Source organism: Phyllopteryx taeniolatus, chromosome 20, assembly GCF_024500385.1.
Source record: "Phyllopteryx taeniolatus isolate TA_2022b chromosome 20, UOR_Ptae_1.2, whole genome shotgun sequence".
In the NCBI taxonomy this organism is placed as follows: domain Eukaryota; kingdom Metazoa; phylum Chordata; class Actinopteri; order Syngnathiformes; family Syngnathidae; genus Phyllopteryx; species Phyllopteryx taeniolatus.
This window is the reverse complement of record NC_084521.1, coordinates 1,714,626-1,737,564: the sequence shown is the minus strand read 5'-3', so window position 1 is coordinate 1,737,564 and position 22,939 is coordinate 1,714,626. Positions and strand designations below refer to the sequence as shown.

At 42.1% G+C, this 22,939-nt stretch overlaps 1 protein-coding gene across 4 annotated transcripts in view; it reads left to right on the top strand.

The window, feature by feature from the left end:
• LOC133470301 (cadherin-18) overlaps positions 1-22,490 on the top strand; it is a 137,455-nt gene extending 114,965 nt beyond the window's left edge. For all 4 annotated transcript variants that reach the window (XM_061758519.1, XM_061758518.1, XM_061758520.1 and 1 more), the window contains 4 exons: positions 1,427-1,551; positions 3,887-4,004; positions 14,965-15,216; positions 21,688-22,490. In XM_061758519.1, coding sequence (XP_061614503.1) covers positions 1,427-1,551; positions 3,887-4,004; positions 14,965-15,216; positions 21,688-22,205 — 1,013 coding nt within the window. In that variant the 3' untranslated portion in view covers positions 22,206-22,490. The remainder of the gene's footprint in view (positions 1-1,426; positions 1,552-3,886; positions 4,005-14,964; positions 15,217-21,687) is intronic.
• Positions 22,491-22,939: the final 449 nt, after the last annotated feature.

Below are 22,939 nucleotides of genomic sequence, written 5' to 3'. Positions count from 1 at the left end.
CAACAGAGGCGCCACATGCTAATGCTTCATTATCTCCGCCGTCTGTCATTTGCATGCGGCCGCGTGCCTCCATTCAAAGGCGCCGGGGAAAAAAGCAAACCTTCGAATGAATGGGCAAGGACGCATAGGAGACCAGAAGGCAATGAAAAGGGAGTGAAAAGCATCGGAAGTGTGCCAAATACAGCTCAGGTGCAACCTCTCGCAGGCACTAATACAAATGTTTGCTCAACGCAACAGCAGCACCTATATGATCTTGATGTACAAGAAAGTTGCACCACGATAAATGCATCAGTTATTCTGTGTTTTCTACACGGCAGGGATACTATTTTCTTCAGTTTGTCTTTCATGCCGAACGTTGACGGGTGGCAGGTGTTACAAGCACAAAAGTCAAGGAAGTCTATACAATAGATAAGGCTAGCCGTTTTCATAAAGGTGAACAGAATATGACTAAAAGAACCCATTGTGGCTTTTCTAGTCATTTTGTATGTTTATAAAGCATATATTTGTTCACTTTTAAGAGTGTGAAGCGGAAATGTCAAACCAAGTTTAATCTAAATTTGATGATGATCCCATTTGATTTAATTCCAGAAGTTTATATGCAATCTGTCGAGTGTTTGCCAAGGAAATTATGATTTTTCTATCTGTGTGGGTTTGTTTGTTTCTTGTTACACTACATGATATATTTTACACGATTTGTAAGTACGTTTTTAGTTGGAACCAACACCTTGATGCCATCAGTTTAGAATGATGGGGAAACATACGGTACATAGCTTTTAGAATAGCTGGAACATACAAGGAACATTAAGAAAATAGATAGTTAGCTAGCTTTTCGCCTTCTTCTTGACTAGCGTGCTTTGAATGTGGCACGCGTCAGTCACGTGAGGTAAATTTCTTCGAAGCAAGACAGAACGCCGGCCGTAAAAAATGTTTATACTTGGTGGAACTTCAGACATAACGTGATTATAGAGGGACTGCCTAACTCATTGACTTTTCTGTTCCTCGAATTAATGGCACAAACATTCTCTTTTGACGTTGAAATTGATAGTGCCCTGTCGTCTAAAAGCAGGCTAGCCGTTATGTTTTGCTAAATGAGTCAATGAAAAGACAAACCAACGCAACATTTTATACATAACTGTAAGAAAATGCCTTCCACAAAGCCAACGATGGATGTTTGGTTCCCAGTCCATTCCTTTTTGTTGTCGTTTTCAGTTAAGGTCAGCGGTAGTCAGTCGCTTTTCTGCTACCCGGAAACACCTATTGCTCCTATCAATTATAAACGTTATAAAAAGGTCTTTTGAGAGTGAGAGTCAGCGTGCAAGGTCTACCGGCAGCCAGACAAGAAAAGCCGAGGGTGTTAGTACACCCAAAAATGACACGGCTGACCTTTTTTTTCTTTGATATTTGTGTTTCCCGTGTGTCTGACCAGACAACCCCGGCCTCCTCAGTTACATCCCGGTCACCGTGCAGTTGCTGGACGTCAACGACAACGCGCCGCAAGTGGCCGCCGCCGACGAGAAGGTCATCGTCTGCGAGAGCACGAGAGCCGGACAGGTGGGTGGCGGCGTCCCCCGTCTTTGTGCTTCAGCAGCGACACTCCTGCCTTGCAAATCCCTTTAGCGTTCTGTCTTTCCGTTTTCAATTGGCAATCGAAAAACTAACGATGAAAAAGTGACTCATTATTTTATTTCTTTTTTTTTTTTCAATCTAACACATGGATGTCCAGACTTTTTATTGCGAGGGCCGCATTCAGAAAAATCAAAGGGCCACTTTGACATGCTTCATCTTGAATTCATTTAACACGGCTATTTTTATTCTTCTTTAAACTGTCATGCAATAATACGTGAGGAACTGTGCTTTCAGTATACAGTATGTCTTGGTTGACTGGTTTGTGACAAATAACAAGCTAATATACTTTTTTTACTTGTTTTATACTTTTACTAATGCTCTTTACCAAACTTCCGGCTCACGTAAACATGATCAATTAAATATTAAACTCAAGATCAGTCCTGTTGTGCATTTGTTTAAATTTCCTATTTTTAATCTGACCCTAAAATTGAATTATGAAAAATCCTTAAATGTCATGTCATCAAATCTGTCATTTTATTTTTGTGTGTGTTAGATTAAAAAACAAACATGAGCCATTTTTTTTCAAATTTTTTGTTTTGTTTTTTGATTGCCCATTGAAAATGGAAAGAACAAATGAATCTCGCAGTTGAAGTTCCTTCCAATTTGCTCTCACTGCTCTTTGAATCATTCAAATTAAGCAGCATTTTTTCCCCTCTCTTTTTCTGGAGATAGAGAGCAATCAGTCACACGGAAATGGCTGAGAGGCTGACTCGCTGCCGGAATAGAACGACTAAAAAAAGAAAACCTAATTTCTAATCATTTGAAGCTGGTTTGGGACAAGTTTGAATTAAGGTTTGCGCTAAACGACGCCGTGGCTTTACTGCGGATTAAGTGTGAGCAATGACATTGTGTTAAATGCTTGGCCGCACACGCTCAAGAACGCAGTCAGTTTGTATGTTTGGCGTCATGAAGTGCGGAACGTTCCCGTGGGTCAATTAAGGAGATAGCCAGTGTCAATTCACCGCAACCGGCAGCTAAACCTCAATTTATTTGCATGTATTACCGGTAAGTATAGTTATGGTTAAAAACTCAACTATCAAGGAGGCAAACGCTCACACTCAAAAGTTTGGCAGGTGAGGATTATTTTGTTCTATCTGTTACACTGCGAAATATTTAACTACTACCGCTACTGGAATGGAAATGATAATTGATTCTTTGATCATTAAGAATTTGGTCAATTGTTTGGAATCGATTGTTAATTAACTTTGGAGCAATTAAGGCCAAATGGGAGTGCACTACTTGGCTGCAACCAGCAGAGGCACTCTTGATTCATTCTGGACTAGATGAAAGAAGAACATGAGCTACTGTAGAGCTAATCCAACGTGCGCTATGGCACAACTTCTTCAAAAACAGGAGTTCAAGATACTCACAGAGAGACTCTAGCATTCCTTTTTTTTTAAATGCACCATTCCTCGATTAGTGTTGAGCATTATCCAAAAATCCGATCAAAGCAATTCTGTCGTTTCTTCACCGTTGCTTCCAATGAATCATTATAACAATGTTTATTTATTTTGTCATGGAATTGTTATGACCTTTGAGAACGATGGATTTAAGAATTAAGTGTCATTTGTAATGATAATTCAGGCAATTAAGGGAATTCTAATTTGAAACTCTTGAAGGATTTGCAGACACCCAGTAAAGCTAACCCTGAAGATGGAGTTCACAGTCTCTACCAATAAATTAATATAACAACACTGTTTCTTTTTGGTGGCAATTTTAAGAATCAGAATCATCTTTATTGGCCAAGTATTTTGTAGTTGCAGCCACTCTAGCACGACGAAGAACATCCACGATGACAAAATATACATTTAGAACATACGAAGACAAGTATGGAGAACCTAAAATGATATGGATTTAAAGAATAGGTGTAATGTTTAAGGATAATTCACGCCAGTTAGTAAATTCCAATGTAAAACGTTTCACGGATCTGCAGAAACCCAGGAGAGCCAACCCCAAAGATGGAATTTGTTTGCCGTATCTAGCCGTAAATCACATATTGTCAAACTCATAATTGGACACAGTGTACCGGGAGATGTCCAAAGACGACGCTCAGAGGAACAAAACACATCTCTCACTTTTGAAGAGGAAAACTCTGCTGGCAGCGTGTTTTCCTCCTGAGGTGGCTGTCACCAGTGTCGCACTTTCGCCAATTAAAGGAACTCAAGTTAGCCCCCTTCTGTCGTTTGGGCTGGTGGACGCCCGTTCCCGATTCTCAGTATTGTTTCAGCTAATGATCTCATCTCGCTGTGCCCGACGTCAGGTGATCCAGACGGTCGGCGCCGTGGACAAGGATGACTTTGCCAACGGACAGCGCTTCTCCTTCGCGCTGCCGAGCCAGATGCCGATTAATCCCAACTTCACCCTGAAGGACAACGAAGGTAATGGAGCCGCGCCGTCGCTTGTGTTTGAATTTCTTACGAGTTCCTGCCGGCCTTCCCGCTGGGGCGGCGGCTTGGCGGCTAGTAAAAATACGTCTGATGTTGCTGGCGTGACATCTGGAGGCCGTGTCTGCCAATAAATCAACATAGCAAATTTTTGTTATTGTGTTGGTGGGATCTTTAAGACCGCTGAATGGCAAATGAAGTATTATGTATCAATTTAAGGATATATAGTATATATAAGATCTCATCTTGGCAAATCCATTTGAAAACTTTTGAAGGAACCGCAAACACCTCAGAAACTCAACCCAGCATGAATAAATCAACATTCCCATATAGCTGATGTGGGCTCGACCTTTGGAGGCCGGATTACTGTTGGGGGTCGGCCGGGCAGGGGCGGGTGTTCGAGTCCTGAGTCGGAGCAAACGGCTGGGGTGTGCACGCACGTGCGCTTGTCAAATGGATTAGTGGCGCTCTCGCTTTGCTACTCTCCCCCAAGCGGCGAGCGAGATTTGTGCGGCGCCGACAGAAGGTGTTACCATGGCAACCCTCTGTGCAGAACACCTCGCTCTAGGTGGGACTGCAGTGGTCAGGAGGCCCACACTCACGCACTCCCAAACCGCTTTGTCGCCGCCGTTTGAACGTTTCCTGTGCCGCTTTAACGTTGTACATGTTAAGGGTGGCATTGATGCATTTGATTTATTTGACTGATTTTTCTTGCCTTAATTACATTTCAAATGTATTTTAATTCATAGTTTTATTTAGCTTCTGACAATTTTCTATGGATTTCTCAGATTGTTTGATTGTTAGGTGAAAAGCAAAAAAAAAAAACCTGATCATTTCAACCGTTTTAAAACCTCTATCCATATGTGTTTATAAATTATTTAAAATATATTTGTCAATATTATGACATTGTAGATGTATTATTCAAGGATTTACTTCGATTTTTTTTTCTTCCATATACAATATATTACTATTTTGTCTTGGTTTAAGGGCCTTGTCCTATGTAATTTGATGGCTTGTTTTAGAGAGGCCCCCAAATGGTTGTTTCGCACCCCTCACTGATTAGCCAAATGTCAAAATCTCGAGAACATGAAGAGAAAAGTCTCTGTAGGCTTAGTTTAAGGTGACATTAAAATGTCATAGCGCTGTCCCCGCCGGACGCATTACTCGTGTGATGCGAGGTAAAAGGGGAACGAAAATAGCTCGGGTGACTTTGCCAGCCACTCAAAGGTAAATCAAATCAGAAGATGCGCAGCTCGGGACAGCGACGGTGTCGGATCGGGTGCGCCGGATAATAAATGCCTCGCCTGGCTGTACTTGTTTGTCCTCAACCTGGGAACGACGAAGAGGCTGCAGTCACTGAAGCCATTTGAGTGCCAATAAAAGCGGTTTGATAACATCAGGTGGCCCCATTAAGGGACACGGGTTATGTAGTCCTGGTCCGTACTCTTGAGAACCGTGTGCAAAGTTGCTTAAGTGCACTTTGCAAAACAAAAACTGCGTCATTCAGATCGGAAAGTTCAGAATCAGAATCATCTTTATTTGCCAAGTATGTCCAAAAAACACACAAGGAATTTGTCTCTGGTACGACAACAGACAGTCAATTGACAGAGAACACTTTTGAGACATAAAGACATTGAGAAAAACAGTCACAGTCAATAAAGGGTTGCTAGATATTTGGTAATGCCGGTACATTTTTATTTATTGATTTATTTTTTGACAATTGTGCAAAAAGATGCAGAGTCCTCTAGCACTTAAGAGCAGTTCGAATGACTAATATTACAATAGTCCGGTGCAATGACCATTGTGCAAAGGGCGCCAAGACTTCAAGGGAGTAGTAGTTCTGACATTTCATTCTTCATTCAAAGTCTGAGAGTCTGGACCACAGGCTCTCAACGTTTTTTGGGTGCAGGGACTCGTGACAAGAGAGAACTTTTTCAAAGCCTGCCTCATAATCCTTATGCCAATTTAACAGAACTAGCAAATGTACCCATACATGCCATAAGAATGAAAAGTCGCCTATTTTATGGTAGCATATTCATATTTATTCGAGAAAAACGGTTTTTCGGACAAACCTTTACAAGAACAGACATATTTTGCCGAGATAAAAAGTCATCATCTTCCAAGAAATAAAGTGCTATTTTTCCAAGAGAAAGTCGCAATCTTGTAATATTAAAGTCAAAGTTTAACGAGGAAGTAAATCATTTCAACAAGTGAATTAAGAAAATACAATATAATTTGACACCTTTTATTCTGGCCTTTATACTGTGACAGGAATGGGACTATATGCTTGAAAAAAATGTACATTTTGTTCTTGAAGAAGATATTCAGGAATGTCAGATTTCTGTGATGTCACCACCAAAACAAAATTGGTTTGGAGGAGTTATTGGTTTATTGTGTTTGTTTCATTGCCAATTTTTTCAACTACACGTCAATTATTTTATGGCCCTGCCTCCAATCGATGGCTCCCAGATCCCCTGGTTTCCGGAGACCCCAGTTTGAGAATCATTGTCCTGGACCATCTGCTGGCAGATCTTGCACGAAACTTTCTTGTGTGGCTGGACAGCAGCGCTTTCGGAATCTGTTGTTGGAATAATTTTGACTATACCTCATCCAACTGGTGCTGCTTTTTCTTCTTGCGACATCGTCCCCCTTGGAATTGGCCTTTCGTGCGACATGACTTGGAAATAGAACATTGTCCCGCCATTAATCATCGGAGGAGATTTCTATAGGCTGGGGAATTGTACACAAAATGGTGCGAGAGCATATCAAGTATTTGAAACAGCATGGAGCCTGGTAAAGTTAAAAAAACAAAAAAAACACAATGCCAGTTTCTATGGCAAATTGTCTTTAACCAACCCTAACCCTGAACCCCTGAACCTAACCTTAAACCCTAACCCCTAATCATAACCCATATGGCAACTTGTCTTTAACAACCCTGTCTTTAACGCCTAAAGCTAACCCCTAGTATTAATCGCTTAACACTAACCCTGAGCCCTAACCCATATGGCAACTTGTCTTTAACCAACCTTACCCTAAAACCTAAACCCCAAGCCCAACCGTAAACACTAACACTTATGACAACTTGCCTTGAACCAATCCTAACCCTCTACCTATGCGCTAACCCTAAACCCTAATCTGAAAATGGAGCAACAAGATCTGATCCTGAATCAACTTTAATGACTTAGTAATTGGAAGAGACAAGTGAAGAAAATGTGGTATTGTTCCACCTCGGCAGCCTTTTACACCTTCTGCTCTTGGGAAGATGCTGCAAGAGTGTGTCTGCAGAGTTCTGTTGAGCCTGCCAGATGAAGGACGCTCGAAGAGATTGTTCCCGGGGTGACATCACGTGTCAATCAGGATTTTTCCCACCAGATTGAAGTCCTTCAACGTGGGCACCGGAAGTTGATGAACGGGGAATGTCGTAAACTCTGCTACATTGGCATTTTTTTTAAAGACGCAATTAATGTTCATCGCCCTGTTCAGGTCTTGGGAAATGCTGATTCCAAGAGCCTTTATATCACCACAATTGACAAGGGACTGTTTGAACATGTGAGCGATGTCTAAGTTCGTCCACTGTCATCTCAACAGCCTTGAATTTGTTCAGATCCGAGCCATGCCAGAGAAGCAATCATTCACACACATAGTGGATGATGTGATGAATCAGAAAGTCTTTGAGTTCTGTCTTTGAGTCCTCTGACTCATGCCTCTCTAAGTCCAGTTTAGTTTGCCCAAAGATGTCAAAGACCAGCTGCATTCTTAGTGTTAAGCTCCTTGAGCTCATTGGAGCCCACTCGCATTCTGCTTCAGCACTGACACTAAAAAGACGCCGTTTGAGTCCTAAAGTGGTCCGGCGCCGCCCCCGTGGATTAGAAGTCCTTTGCTGCGGCGGCCAGAGCGACACAATGGGGCACGCCGTCGACAACCGGCGTCTCGTAATTAAAGTGAGCGCCTCTCACGCACAGACCGGCTTCCTCGCCGTCTTTTATGTGGCGGCCGACCAACATTGGCTTGCCGCTCAGTGGCAGGCCCTAATAAAAAACCCTCAGTTGTTGTGTGACTGAAAAAAATCCCTCGCAGTCTTTTATGTGGCGGCCGACCAACAGTGGCTTGCCGCTCAGTGGCAGGCCCTAATAAAAAAAAACTCGCAGTCATTCACACCGCTAAATCTCTCATGACCTCCTTTCTGGCGCAGATGCTTTGTGAGACTCCGCCGAAGTGTTTGAGTTTGCTTTCTTCGCGCTTGTTTGTGCAACTGTCATCGGGATTATGTGCACGGACCAACAGGGTGAATTCCATTCAAGTGGGAGCAGGGGCCAAGGACGAGGTACACGGAGAAAGCGTTTAACGCTGCCAGATCGGCCACAATATTTGCTTCCAATTCAGTAACGTACAAAGAATGAAGTATGTGAAGAGGTTGTATCCTGAAGTCTGCAGGTGTTTGCTTTTGTAATCCTCTGCTGGCATGAAGGTGATGATACTTTGATTGTTGGACAGATTACGCAATAGAAAGGCACACAAGAAGCTTCTTTAGAACAAAATGTGAGCCATTATTTTTTTCAACCCAAATGGAAATTTTAGCTTCTTGATTTAACATCATAGACTAGCCAGTGTCTGGCCATGCACCAATTTACGAGTTTTCTGAGTCGCTCAGAAGCACATACAGTACCTCGAGTCAAAGGTTTTGGTAAATATATACATGGGCAGCATGTCTTTGGCAATGTTCAGCGTGATTGACAGGCTTCTTTCCTCTTATACGGAAAACTGCGGAAATTGTTCCACTCATATTGCCCGTTTCCTAGTGGAAATTAAAATCCCGAGTTGCTTTATTGAAAAATATTCGCTAGAGAGGTTGGAAAGGTTGCTGAATATTGCGACCAAATTGCTTATTTGGCAAAATGAACTGCTTTTTGTAAAGTAGCTCCTCTCTATCTGTTTGCTAGTGCAGTGCATTTCAGTGAGGAAACACTTTGAACCACAAAAGCCACTAAAATATATTTTTTTTAAAACGATGTATTTTACAGCATCCTTTGGTATTTCAGCTCTTGCCGTAATGGCAATTTCAAGTTACATAATCTAATACATTCAATGATAATTAAGTGCAGAATAATGAAGTGATTATCTACATATCTACGTCTGCGTTTAAGCAAAGTCTGCGATTATTTCTCCCTGTGATTCATTTCAGCCGCTTAAGCAAAATTGACTTTTAAGAGGAGCCATTAGTGACGGCGTTTGTCGCTCTTAAATGTCAACGTTGTGCTGACGAAACGACGCCGAGCGCAGGTCAAACGCTGGCGGCAAATCAGCGGCCATTAAAGCCGAGCAACTCATCCAAGCGCTTGGTGACTAACTTGCAGAGGTGGCAAATGTCCAGGAACAAAAAAAACAGAGAAAAGTAGAAGTACTTACTTAAACACCCTATAAAGTGAATTTAGAGATTTGTTTGTTAATACATTATACGTGTTTGAAGATCATTTCTGATAGTCTACAAATACTAAGATCTATGCAGAACTCAATTGTGGGACTATTGCGTTAAACTGTTTTTCAACATATCAGGTATCCTGATTTTTTTTTTTTTTTTTTTGTGTGGCTAAAACGACGCCCGATGACGCACTTGGGAATCCGTCAGAAGTTGCTCCTACCCCCCGTATGAGAAACCTTTGTTCACGTCAGGGGTTATGCGGCACAATTGTGACGTACGGTTAGCTAGCTAGCTATTACTAGACTCGAAAAATGCATCTTCCCCTCAGAAAGTCCACTGGCTTTAGAGCGCCTCATTGTTGGCCGTGAGTGCATGCATATTATGGGGAGAAGACAAAAGAATCACATAAGAAACATTTGAAAAAGTTCGATGTGATAGCTAGCGTGTGGGATCTACTCTAGCCACTGGAGGCTTTCAGCGGATATATTTTCACGGCTCAAACATGTAGTTATGTGTAGGCATAAGAAATATGCTAGACAAAGTAGCATCTACTTTTCCAGGTTAGGGTGATTGATATCAGAACGGGCAATAGGTCATAACAAAAATTAGCTAATGATAAAAACACAGAAAATTGTAACTGTAAAAGTACAGTTAAAAAAGTAATTTGACTTTGTTACTTTCCACCACTTCTAACTTCTACGTTACAGTTCCTGCAAAGCAAATGCTACTTTGTTCTCTTTATCTGTCACTTTGCGATGACATTTTGCTTCAGAAGGCGACGAAAGCGGGGCGATGATCTTTGAATAACCCGCCGTGCATAAATAGATCAATTGATTTATGGAGCGATCCCTTTCCGTCGTGCATACCAAGAGGCCGTCTCACATTGCGGCTGATCGGCGCCGTTGCAGAGAAGAGCTGTCAAGGCCATTGATGTCTCGGACGTTTAATTAGCCTTCATGTCATTCGTGCGTGTGGGGGGGGGGGGGGAAAGGCGCGGCTTTTAATGCGTCCAGTTGGCGCAGAAACGGCAGAGCAACCTGTCGTTTGTTGCTTTGCTTGTCACAGACGAGATGTTGTTTTACTTGTTTTACCGGTTAACAAGATAAAATGTGAGGCTTTTGATATATGTACATTTCACTTTGTACGTGAATTTGAATAAGACAAAAGGAGACGTGTTTCATTAGGTATGCATGTACAATATAAGAGGTGCGTCACTACCATGCATTTGTCGTTAACAGTGAACCCTCGCTATTCAGAGATGGTAGGGACCAAGCGAACCCTCCCCAAAAAAATTGTAATTGCTTATATTAATAGTTTAAACCTAAATATAGCCTCTTGTGAAATGTATTCTCAAAATAGTCTAATATCGCTTCAAGTCGATTTTACAACATTATCATTCGAAATGAATGGCTTACAGATGATTTGGTTTACAAACAAATGCCCAGGTTGAATTTAGCTCCTCCCTGATGTACAAGGCTTCTCTCTCAGTCAAGATCAAGTATCACTTCAACATACTTCCATGAAACCGATTACTGTACTGTTTTCTTATTTAGACAGGGTTTTGGCTGCAACTTGTGCCATCTTAAGGCTTTTCCGCAACAGCTCAAAAACTGCAAATAGGTGAGTCGGGAAAACGGGAAAAAAATAAACACTAATCAGTGAAGTCGTGACGAGTGAGGACGTTTGCGGAGGATTGGGACTGAGGCTGACCACGAATAGCGAAAATCTTGAATTTTTGAATAATTGACGCTCTTTTATCATTGCCATGTGAAAAAATTAACAAAACAAAACAAGAAAAAAACACAAATAAGCAGCGGATCGGGTCAAAACAAAAAGGTATGCGAATAATAGGTTCCCCCCAAAAAAATCTGTGACTCTACGAATATGATGGAGATTACTGAACTACTTACCTTTTTATGATACAGAGATATTCTCATTTATGTATTCATCGCAAACATTTCTGTACACGGAGCAGCTAGTCATTAGCAGCTAATCAGCTTTTAACTTCCACCACTGCCTGGTGACAACCCAGACCTTTCTCTACATCATCTTGAGAGGTTTACCACCCTGCTTTCTTCAGACCCCGCATGCCTGTCGTACCTTTACTGGAATTTTCCATTGGCTATCAACCCGTGGTTGACACTAGTGCGTTACAGAAAGAGCACAAGAATATTTGGATAGGAAAAATGTGTCAGTTGGTGAGGTCTGTAAATGCTGATTCACGAACAGGCATTGGTTTAACATAGCTTTGTAAAGGACAGAGCTTTTATATCATTAGACTGTCCCGAGCGAGCGTGATATTTCTAAACTCCGAACTAAAGCGACCTCCCACAGTGGGTGCCGTCGTGTTGTTGCAGCGCTTTATTGTCCGCTTCAGCACATCCTGGGAGGGGAAAAAAGTGCTCCGTCCACTTCAGTGAGCTCTCTCCGAGGCAAACGTGTCCTCTGAGTTTATTTTTCATTCTTCTGCAGCCAGAGAGAGAGTCTGCTCGCACACCTCAACCCATCAGAGCGACTTTCACAGTTTTTTGTTTTTTTTAAATACCTTGCCATGTGTGGAATGCCGCCGCTCAGACCTGGACATGCTGTTATTGTCCCGTGAAAAGCATGTATAGCCAATTTATGACTAATCATGTGGATAACCCGATTTGATTCCATGTTCTGTTAATAGTTAAAAAGCTCAACAATAAAGTTTTCTGGCTCATAAGTGGATTATTCATTGGACAAGAACAGGTGCTTGTATATGCGGTTAGGCAGATCACATGGTGATTTCTTGAGCTAGTAATTGGACATACCGTAATTTCTCGTGTATAATGCATACCCATGTATAATACGCACCCCCAGAGTTGACCTCTAAATTCTGGAAAACCCTTCTACCTATGTATAGTGCATTTTTACAATTCAGGATTTTGCTTCTACCCATATGATCAAAACATGAAGTATTATCTGTATTTTGTTAGTTTTTTTTCAAAGAATTATTGTGAAGTTAAGCATTTTATTTGAACACATAATCCTTTTTTTAAATTTACTTGCTCTTATTTTGAAATTCACAGCCCTACTTTTATTTAGTAAATTAGGAAACACACAGTTGTGCTCATATGTTTGATTACCCAGGCAGAATCTGTAAGATGGGTACAATTCTTTAAAGAAAAAATGAAGGACCAGGCGAAAAACATTTAATTTTATTTTAATGGGATTCAAATTAAACGGTCAAGCATTTCAGAAAAGCATTATCAGTAAACAAAACATAACCATAAAGTAATTAATGATGGTTGTTGTTCATTCATCAGTCATATTAAAAAAAATATATATATATATATATTTCACAAATTCTGCCAAGGTATGTAAACTTATGAGCACAACTGTACATGTATGCAGTCATACGTACCCCCTGTCATATTGGAATGAAAGTGTAGGCTACACCTTCTTTGTAACCACTAGGTGGCGGTGGCATTTTAGAATGAAAGTGTACAGCTTTTTCATTACCACTAGATGACGGCATACATTCATAAAATGTGAAAGTTTTTTTCCATTTGCCCCTATACCTATGTATAATGCGAACTATTGACTTTTGACATTTGGGGGGGGGGGGGGGGGGGAATGCGCATTATACACGAGAAATTACGGTACGTTGACAGCAACATATGCCGCTATGGTCGTAATGATGATGTTGTAGTACTGCTAGAAAATGCGCAGCAGGAAGTGAAGTACAAGTAGGTGTGCTGAAAACCTTTAACGAGGATGTGAGTCGCTCTTAGGAACACACTCTACCTCCTGGATGATTACCTGTGCCCCACACTCACACAAATTACACAACATACAACACAACGGTGATTTTATGGATGGCCGTCACGCTGCGGTGTTAATCAACAGGTGGGCGGACGAAAGGCCGCCCACCTATGCCTCACATGTCCTCATTGATGTGCTGTGCCTGATTTGTGGACTCTGTGAAGACGTATGCATAAAAACAATTGGGGGGAAAAAAATCTGCAAATAGGTGAACCCACAAAAGCTACATTGGAAAGAAAATCTTTAAATTGGTGACCCTGCGGGTGCTGGTCCAGTGTACACAGAATGCCTACAAATCATCCACAGTTGAAAAATAGTACACCGCTCACTTGGGGTTAAATGACTAAGGAAGTTTTTTTAATCAATTAAAACGTGTATTAATTGATATTTTTTAGCGCAGTACAGCCTCCTCAGCCTTTTTTGTGCCACGGACCGGTTTTATGGAAAGACATATCAATAGACAAACACAGAAAGACAATAACGCTAATTATTAGCCAGCGTCAAGTGTTAAGCGTCAGTAAAGTTGACTAGTCGACTAATCTGCTCAACCACTAGTGCACTCAGGCGTGCACATGATAACCACCACCTTACACAATAGAAATACACAGGACTAAAAATAATCAACAGTCAAATAAGTTAAAGTTAAAAGTAAGCTAAAATAAAATTCACAAATAGACGAATTCGCAAAATATGCGGGAAAAAACTGTATAACTGGAAATAATGGACCGTTGCAGCTCACAGTCCACATTTATGTGCTTTGCGTGGTTGTGGTCTGTGTTAGGATGCACACACAAAAACACACACATATAGACACACGTCTGTCTGCATCCTCTCATCTCCCGAGTCTTATTTGCATGCACACAGTCTCACATCCCCCCGCCTTCTCCGTACCACCCTCCAGCCAAGCCACCCGCGTGCTGATTCGCTGATACGGCGAGTCCGACTTAATAAAGCTTGAAGTGCGCGTTGCCGTTCCCACTGTCCATTTTGGCAATTATTCACACAAGCTTGGCGAGGGAAGTGAAGGCGCCTAGCGCGTAGGGGGCGCCAATGTCCATACAGCCATATCTATTTCTAAACCTCTACCCATGGACTGAGCGACAGCCAATCGCAGGACACGTACTCACATTCAGACTCATCGACATTTAGAGCAGAGAGAGGGAAAGAAATGCTCACTGTCAAGTCTGATTTAAAAAAGAAATAAATAAATGAAATCCCTGCTCTTCTGCCCTCTCTCCGTGATGTGTGCGCACTCACGGCCAACAACGAGGCGCTCTAAAGTAAACAAACTATCCAAAGGAAAGATGCATTTTCAGAGGGTAGGCATGGCTAGCTAACCGCACGTCCCGATAACTGCTGATGCTAACAAAGGCGCGTGAATTCTCACCTAGTGGGGGAGCGGCGACTCATAGCAGTTTTTCACTGTTTCAGTTCTGTTTCAGCCGAGGTGGGTCACAGGGCCCTGTTTTAGCCACGCCCCAAAAAATCAGGAGAACTGAAACAGTGAAAAACTGTTTGATGCTGTATATCTACAACTGAGTTCGACATACCGTTGCATTTTTTCAGCAACAGGGTCTTGGGTAATTTTGTAAGATGAGTTTGAAAGGATATTAAAGTGTTTTAGGATCCTAGTTTATGGTACATTTACGGCCTAAACAATTAATATAGCCATTTATACCATAATCAGTTTACTGAAATCATCCCGGGTGTGGCATTTTTCTAACCGACCTTATGTTGCTGTTGCAGACAGCACAGCGAGCATCGTGGCCCGGCGGCGACGCTTTAACCACCTGACGCAGGAGCTGTACGAACTGCCCGTGGTGGTGTGGGACAGCGGCGAGCCCTCTCTGAGCGGCACCAGCACCCTGACGTTGCACGTGTGCCCGTGCCAGCGCCACGGCAAGATCCAAATGTGCCAAGGTGAGGCCTTCCTGTCCTCGGCGGGCCTCAGCACCGGAGCGCTCATCGCCATCCTCTTGTGCATCATCATCCTGCTGGGTGAGTTGGGCAGAGATGGAAAAAAGTACTCACACTTCAATAGAAGCACAGTAATCTTTCATTTATTGTGGGGGTTAGGCTCCGGACCATCCCCACAATAGATTAAATCCGCAATATTTATTTATTTATTTTTATTCCCTGTGTCAGGACAATCTACCCTTAATGTCAAAAAGCTTAAAGTTACCTAATGTCTCAAAACTGCGACCAATTGTCACCCAAATGTATGTAATTCCTCTCAAATTATCTGAAAATATCACAATGAAATCCCCAATAGTTTGGGATTTGATATCAATATGTGCCCGTGAGGAGGTCATGATTCTCGGGTGACCAATGAAAATTTACCGTAATGTGAGTGCGAATGGTTGTTTGTTTCTATGTGCCCTGCGATTGGCTGGCGACCGGTTCAGGGTGTACCCCGCCTCCCGCCCGAAGACAGCTGGGATAGGCTCCAGCAGCCCGCGACCCGCGTGAGGAGAAGCGGTACAGAAAATGGATGGATGGATATATACATTTGTAACATTAGACATTACAAATGATATTGCACTAAAATTTCACCTTTTCCACAACCCCTTGGTACCGGTATACATTTGTACAATGGATTTTCTTTTTTCATTTTCCTTATACCTATGTATAATACAGTCAATTGACTTTTGAGGAATTCTTGGGGGGGGGGGGGGGGGGATGTGCGTTCTACACAAGAAATTATGGTGTGTTCTTAGGCTAATGATATACAATTTCACAAAATAGTTTCCCTCTTTTAATAACTTACAAAGTGCTCATACTGAGAGGACAAAAAAGCAGGAAGACGGCATGTATTGTGAGGGCAAAGGCGGACGAGATGGTTGCACAGTGTCTGACAAGGGCACACGAGGCGTAGGAGGAGGAATGAGTGCACTCTTAAAGACACAGGTGGGATTCAGAATGAGGCTGGCAAGAAAGAAAAAGGCCTGGAGGGCAGAAAAAGAAGAGGTGGAGGTTGTGAAGGACACGGCAAGAGGATAAGATGAGGGGAGGACACAGGAGACCGGAAGATCATTCGGTACAGTGCGCAGCTTGCATTACAACTTTCTGCTACTTCCTATAATAACCACCTTGCACAATAGAAATAAAAAGAAGGACTACAAATAATCCACAGTCAAAAAACAGTCGGCAGCACAAACGGGCGTACTGTACATTTAATAGGATTAATGTGATGGCTCTTCTCAGCAGTCATTAACAACTGCCACCTTGCACAATAGGAACAAACACATCAACTCGAAATAATCCACAGTCAAAAAATAGAACGGCCTAGTTCAAAAACACCCTGACAATCCACAAAACTGTAATCCCCGAATTTCTCCTTTACGTCGATTTTGTCTTCGCCGCCCATAACCAAAGATGACAACTTTGCAGAAACCCGCCTCCAAAGACGATGTATATTTAAAGTTGTGACCAAAACGATGCATGATGTAATGCAAAAGACGTCGAAAAACATCTGGCGTCAGCTTGTCTCGTGGCCCGCAAGGCGTTTCGGACCGGACGTGATCCGATAGAACGCGCGGTGCCAGCCGCTGTCTCGGGGTGTTAGTGCGTGAAGATGATGCATATTCGTGCTGGCTTTCCTCGGTCAGAACATTTTTAAAAAGGCACAATCCACCACTCCACCTCGCATCTTTCATCACAGATGGGATCAAAGCGGGAGGGACGCGAACCGGTCGCGACAGCGGCTTTTCTCCGAGATTGAGTGTCGAATGCTGAGAGACGACAATGTAGTGAATCTGAAACATAAAAGAAGGCAATGAATGCTGCTCACACCTTCACCAACGACACGTTCAAGTACTTCCAGTCACCACTTATTCATGATAACCACCACGCTGCACAATAGAAACTAACAGAGGGACTAGAAATCATCCACAGAGCCAAAAGGGTTTTCAAGGCACAGGCATCCGCTCGATGTACACGCCAAACTTAACGTGCCCGCTACTGATTCGTGATTACTGCAACCTTGCACACTAGAAGTCATAAAAGTCAAGTAGTCACAAATATTCAGCTTCAACAAAGTAGCAGCGCTAGCAATAGTAAGCTAACATTAGCACTGTAAACAAGCCAATGTTAGCCACGTCTGCTACGTTGCTAGTATGACTTATTTGCAATGGAGTGAAACTAAAACATTAAATAAGTTTTATTCATTTTTGGGACTGCACAATCGATTAAAAATCACCTTGCCTGCATTTTTGATTTTCCAGAGGTGGATATCCTGCCATAGTTTCAGCAAAGCTCCTGAAGCCCAAGCTAACCTAACTCCAATGTAACATTGTAGTAGTCATATAATCTTTTAATGCCATTTGTTTTTCTTACAGCTAGCGTCCTGTCTTTACTTTCTTTCTTTCTTTTCTTTCTCTCTGCCCTCTCCTTTTTCTCTGTGTCTCCAGTACTCGCTCTGTCCAACTGCAATTTTCAATAAATATCTATCATAATACAAATAACCACAGAGGAAGTACATAAAACTCCCCTGTTGCACAGAAAAAAAATTCTGGTATAACAGAACAGAAAAAACTAGAACGACTAGAAATAATCCACAATCAAAAAAGTGGCAGTAATGTACAAAAAAAAATGTGCTAACTGCTCGCTAATGTTTTCATAATAATCACCAAGGCACAATCGAAAGGCACAATAGAAATAGACAGAATGACTAGAAATAAGCCACAGTTATATGTAACTTCCATTTTGCGCAATCTAAATAAATTGAGTAGCTCAACCCACCCCGCCCACCTTCTATTCAATCCACTGCCCTTAGGCAGGAGGCTACGGAGCATCCGATGCAGGACCACCAGGCTGAGGAACAGCTTCTTTCTGGAAGCTGCTAGACTACTAAACTCGAACAGTGCTCTGTAGCCGTGATGGGCTGATCTGAAACCTTGGTATTAAAATCGTGTGCCATTTGTGTAAATGTGTGTTGGGATGAAAAAGTCCTTGAATCCTAAACTTGGTCCGCTCGCTAACGTTTTCCTGATAACTGCCACCTTGTACAACAGAAATATACAGAACAATTGGACACAATCCAGTCAAAAAAGTCCCAGCAATGTAACACAATGACTAGAAATAATCCAGTCAAAACTGTGACAACGATATACAGTATATCATATATATATATATAAATATATATATATATATATATATATATATATATATGTATATATATATGTATGTTTTGGTTTCTTTCGCCAGTTGTTCCTGACAGCTACCAGTTTGCACAAAAGGAAAACCAAAACAAAATAATCCAAACTAAAAAAAAAAGTCCCTTTTGTTACATTCCATGCAATTATAATGTCAGAAAAAAAGTTTGAGTAGCAGTGTGTCAGTGTGAAAGCTTGACTCTTTCTTATCTTGCTTTCGCACTGCACCAGTGTCGTCATCTTCAAGCATTTCTTATCACCAGCCAGCGCGCTCGTATCACAGCATTATACCAACGTTGGTGTGAAATTGGTTGTTTATCCATTGTCGGGATGCCTCTTATGTGTCATTTAGTAAAAAAAAAAAAAAAAATCTATTTCAAGTCAGCTTTTGATTTTGATGAGGTGGATTAGTCTGTGCTGTGCGTGGGCTAATGAAGCATAATGATGTCCCTTGGGGATGTGGCTTTGTGGTAAAAAGACGGCGTTTATTTCAGCAGATGGTGGCGTTAACATCTCGTACGGAGGTCATCAGTAACCAGAAGAAGCACAACTCACAATAACGATAAGAATAACTTAAACAACAACTTTTAGTGCATTATCATGGATCATACATATACAGAACACATATTGATGTTACTGAATGTGCAGTGATTATGGAAACTATTTAGTTTGGTATGTTACAGCCTTAATCTGAAATTGAATACATTCATCTATTTCCTCCAAATTCTACACACAGCACTCAATAATGACACCATGAAATTTAAATTTCAATTTTGTTTTGGAAATGAATTAAGAATAAAAAACTATGCATCACAGCCTTCGCCCAACACAGTGGTACCTTGACTTACTAGTGCCCTGACTTTCGATTTTTTTACAGTTAAGAGCCTTCGCTTGTTTGATTTTGTTTAGTTGATTTTCTTATTGTTGAAATCTATATATTTTTTAAAAATCAAAACAGGCCAATGCACTTTCGGCCGTTTATTGAATGGGACAAACGGTCAAAAACCCAAATACAAAATGAAAACACTCACAAGGAGCATGGCGCAGACACTAAATCTAAACTAACCATGTGGTAGATTCTGATGTCACACACGAGACCACGTCCCTTAAAGGCACACACCAACACACAAATACTACCATGTGTATGTGACTTTTGGCTTGTTTACACGTTATAAAACCAGTTTATATCTTCACCTTTTCATTTATTTTTTTTTTAACGACAAATAATTGCGAACAAAGACTTTTCTTTCCTTCTGATGCACAAGATGATTCACCGAAAAGTCAACCTGCTTCACTGTAGTGCCAACTATTGTCAGAGGACTTACTCGATGTCGGTATTTTTGCCCTCAGTATCGGTGGCTGTTGTCAGTAGCTTTCACGAGTACCCGATACGTTGAAATCAGTTCGGCATCGGCCCGATACGATACCTGGTATTGGTGCTCGCCCATCCCGTAATTACAACCTTGTCTTTTTTTAATGATGCCACAAGCAGCTTGGCACACCTATCTTTAGTCAGTCCTGCAGAAAGATGAACTCTTGCCCCCAAGGCTTCAGTCAGTCCGCTTCATCTCTGCAGCCATTGTGCTGCATTATACATTGATGCGACTTCATTTCTGACCGGCAGCAGAATGACATGATCGCATATGCAAACACGTTTCCCTTCCTTCTTATATTAGCAACACAGGCGATGACGAGGCACGCGCGGTCGTCAAGTAGACAGCTTGCGTCAGAAGCGTCAGCGCCGTCAGCTGAAGCGTGTTATTGATTTACGACTCCTCCGCGCTTGGTCGCATTTTATTGTCCAGTTCGGAAAATCAGATAAATATGCACATTAAAAAAATCAGCATGTGTTTACAAGCCATAAGGTTTGTGTTGTGAATTAATGCGCACTTCATACTGGCATTAGCATGAACAACACAGCAGCTGTACTTTAATGGGATTGTATCCAGTTAATTTAACACGGAAGTCACATTTATTTGTAGAACGCACTCGACAACCCCTGGAGCAAAACAATAACATAAAACATAAATACATAAAAATGTAAGACGCATAATGCTAATGAATAGTGATGCATTGTTTGGAATGCAATCGTCCATTGTCCATAATAATTGTCACTTTGAGCAATAGAAATAAAACAAAGTCAGACTAGAAATAATTCTTAGAGGGGAAAAAAAAAAAAAGCTCCACACACATGTTCGCAATTAGTCACACAGTTACTGTAATGGAGTCACAATAAGAATAAACTGAGCAAGCAAAAATATTAAAAGAAAACCTTTATTAGTCCCAGAATAGGGACATTTGCAATGTAATTAAAACACACTTTTAAAGTATTCCATATCGCCTGTTTTCACTCTCTCGCTGTCAAGAAATGGGAGACTATCCTAGGACTTCCCTTTGAGACACTTCTCGAAATAAGAGGCAGAGCGTGCTTGCTTCAAGCTGTTTTTCTGGCCACTCCCAGTTGAAGTGTACTGTAAAACTGACACCTAAAACAATAGAGGATTAAACATTAGCTATTTAAACACCAAAATGTTCAACCTAACTATATAATTTGAAACAAAGCCCTCTAGCTTAATGCCATAACATGTAGCATGGATGCTTCCCGGCATGATGTGGCACAGCGTGGTTCTGCAGTAAAGCCGCGCAACTCTAAATTCTGTCTTGACTGTACAGTATACAGTACCCCATAGTAAAGCCCAATTTAAAAACAAAAATACTTCCGGCGCATTTTTGAAATTTTTACAGTTTTGGCATCATGCTTTGTGGTATATTTATGGTTTAAATGGTTGAATATAGGGAATTATAAACATTTTAGTGAGGGGACAACTTAAATTACTTTTTTTTTTTTGGTTTGCTTGTTTTTTTCCTAAGTCAATTTCATGTAGACCGGAAACTGATAAAGTATAACCGGTATGTGTCTTTGTTTTTATCCGTCAACTGTCTTAAGTCTTATCTGTGTAACAGATGTCAGCTCACACAGCGCAAATGTAGTCGAAACCTCACGCCTCGGAAGTCCAAAAGAGGGCGCTGCCATTAGGTTGGTAGTCCGGGCTTTTAGTTTAGTGCTTAGCACACTCGAGTCTCAACCGGTGATACGGTGACGGTGTGTGTTCGATCAATGCAGTTACATCTGCGTGATGTACTTTTTCTTAAATTGTCTTCAAATGTATTTTGTGTCCAAACTGTCTTTTACGACAATAAAGTATACTGAGCTGAACTGAACTATTCATGGCAGGGCTCAGTCTCTTACTATATCCCTGCTTGCAGTTTCATCATCTTTTTTTTGTTTTTTTTTTTTCTATGTTGTGTCCCGCAGCCATCGTAGTTCTGTTTGTGACGCTGAGACGCAGCAAGAAGGAGCCGCTCATCATCTCGGAGGAGGACATCCGCGAGAACGTGGTCACCTACGACGACGAGGGCGGCGGCGAGGAAGACACCGAGGCCTTTGACATCATCGCCCTGCGCAACCCGGCCGCCGCCGAGGAGCTCAAGTTCCGGCGGGACGTGCGCCCGGAAGCCAGGCAGCTGCGCAGCGGCAGCGGACCCCGCGGCCGTCGGAGCCCCTCGCCGCAACTGGACGAGGTGGACGTGCATGAGTTCATCAAGCAGAGACTGGTCGAGGCCAACATGGACACCAGCGGGCCGCCCTACGACTCGCTGCAGACCTACGCCTACGAGGGCCAGGGTTCGCCCACGGGTTCCATCAGTCCGCTGGACTCTCCGGGGACGGGAGCGCAGTTGGAGAAGGACTATCACGACCTGGACGACTGGGGGCCTCACTTCCAAAGACTGGCGGAACTCTACGCAGAGGCAGAACTGAACATGAAGACTTAATGTGCCGCTTCACTCCTACTCAGACCAAACCAGATTGAAAATCTTTTGGAATCTTTGCTGACATAATGAAGTAACAGATCTACTGTCCAGTGGTTTTTACCATCTGAACTGAGAGTTGTTTTTGTTTTTTGATCCTCCTTGGTGTGGAACTACTACGAGGAAGAGATTTTGAGAAGAAGGAGCAACACTATGGGGAAAAATGAAAGGGATATTTTCCTTGTGTATATTTTTTATTGCTCAATAAAGTTGCGATATCCACGTGGGTGGATATTACGTGAGAAAGTGCACGCTTGTCTTCTTCCTGCATCGCGGTTTCTGGATCCTGTCAGATCAGCTTCTGTTCTTTTTAATCCACGCGGCCTTTTAAACACGTCCTCCGACATGGGCCATCACCTGGACACGTACTGTCGTATTGTCCACAGCTTTGGAGTTAATTAAGGAGGCCTTATTACAGCCCGTGAGGGTTTATGGCAGGAATATTGCAACGACGCTCCGTAGGGCAGTCCCGGAGGCAAGCCGCCAGCTCGTGTCCGACGGAAGCTGGCGAGCGAACAATCCTCATGCCAGAGGCACTTGGGAGGCCTGATGAAAGAGTTTAAGATTACGATTGTTGGAGGACATCGCAGCGCCGAAGCGCGGCTCACAAAGATTTTAATGAATGTGTTTACCTCCAACTATGTAGTATATAATCCTTTTTTTTTCAGAAACCTTGTCCAAAAATGACCTAAGGTGTA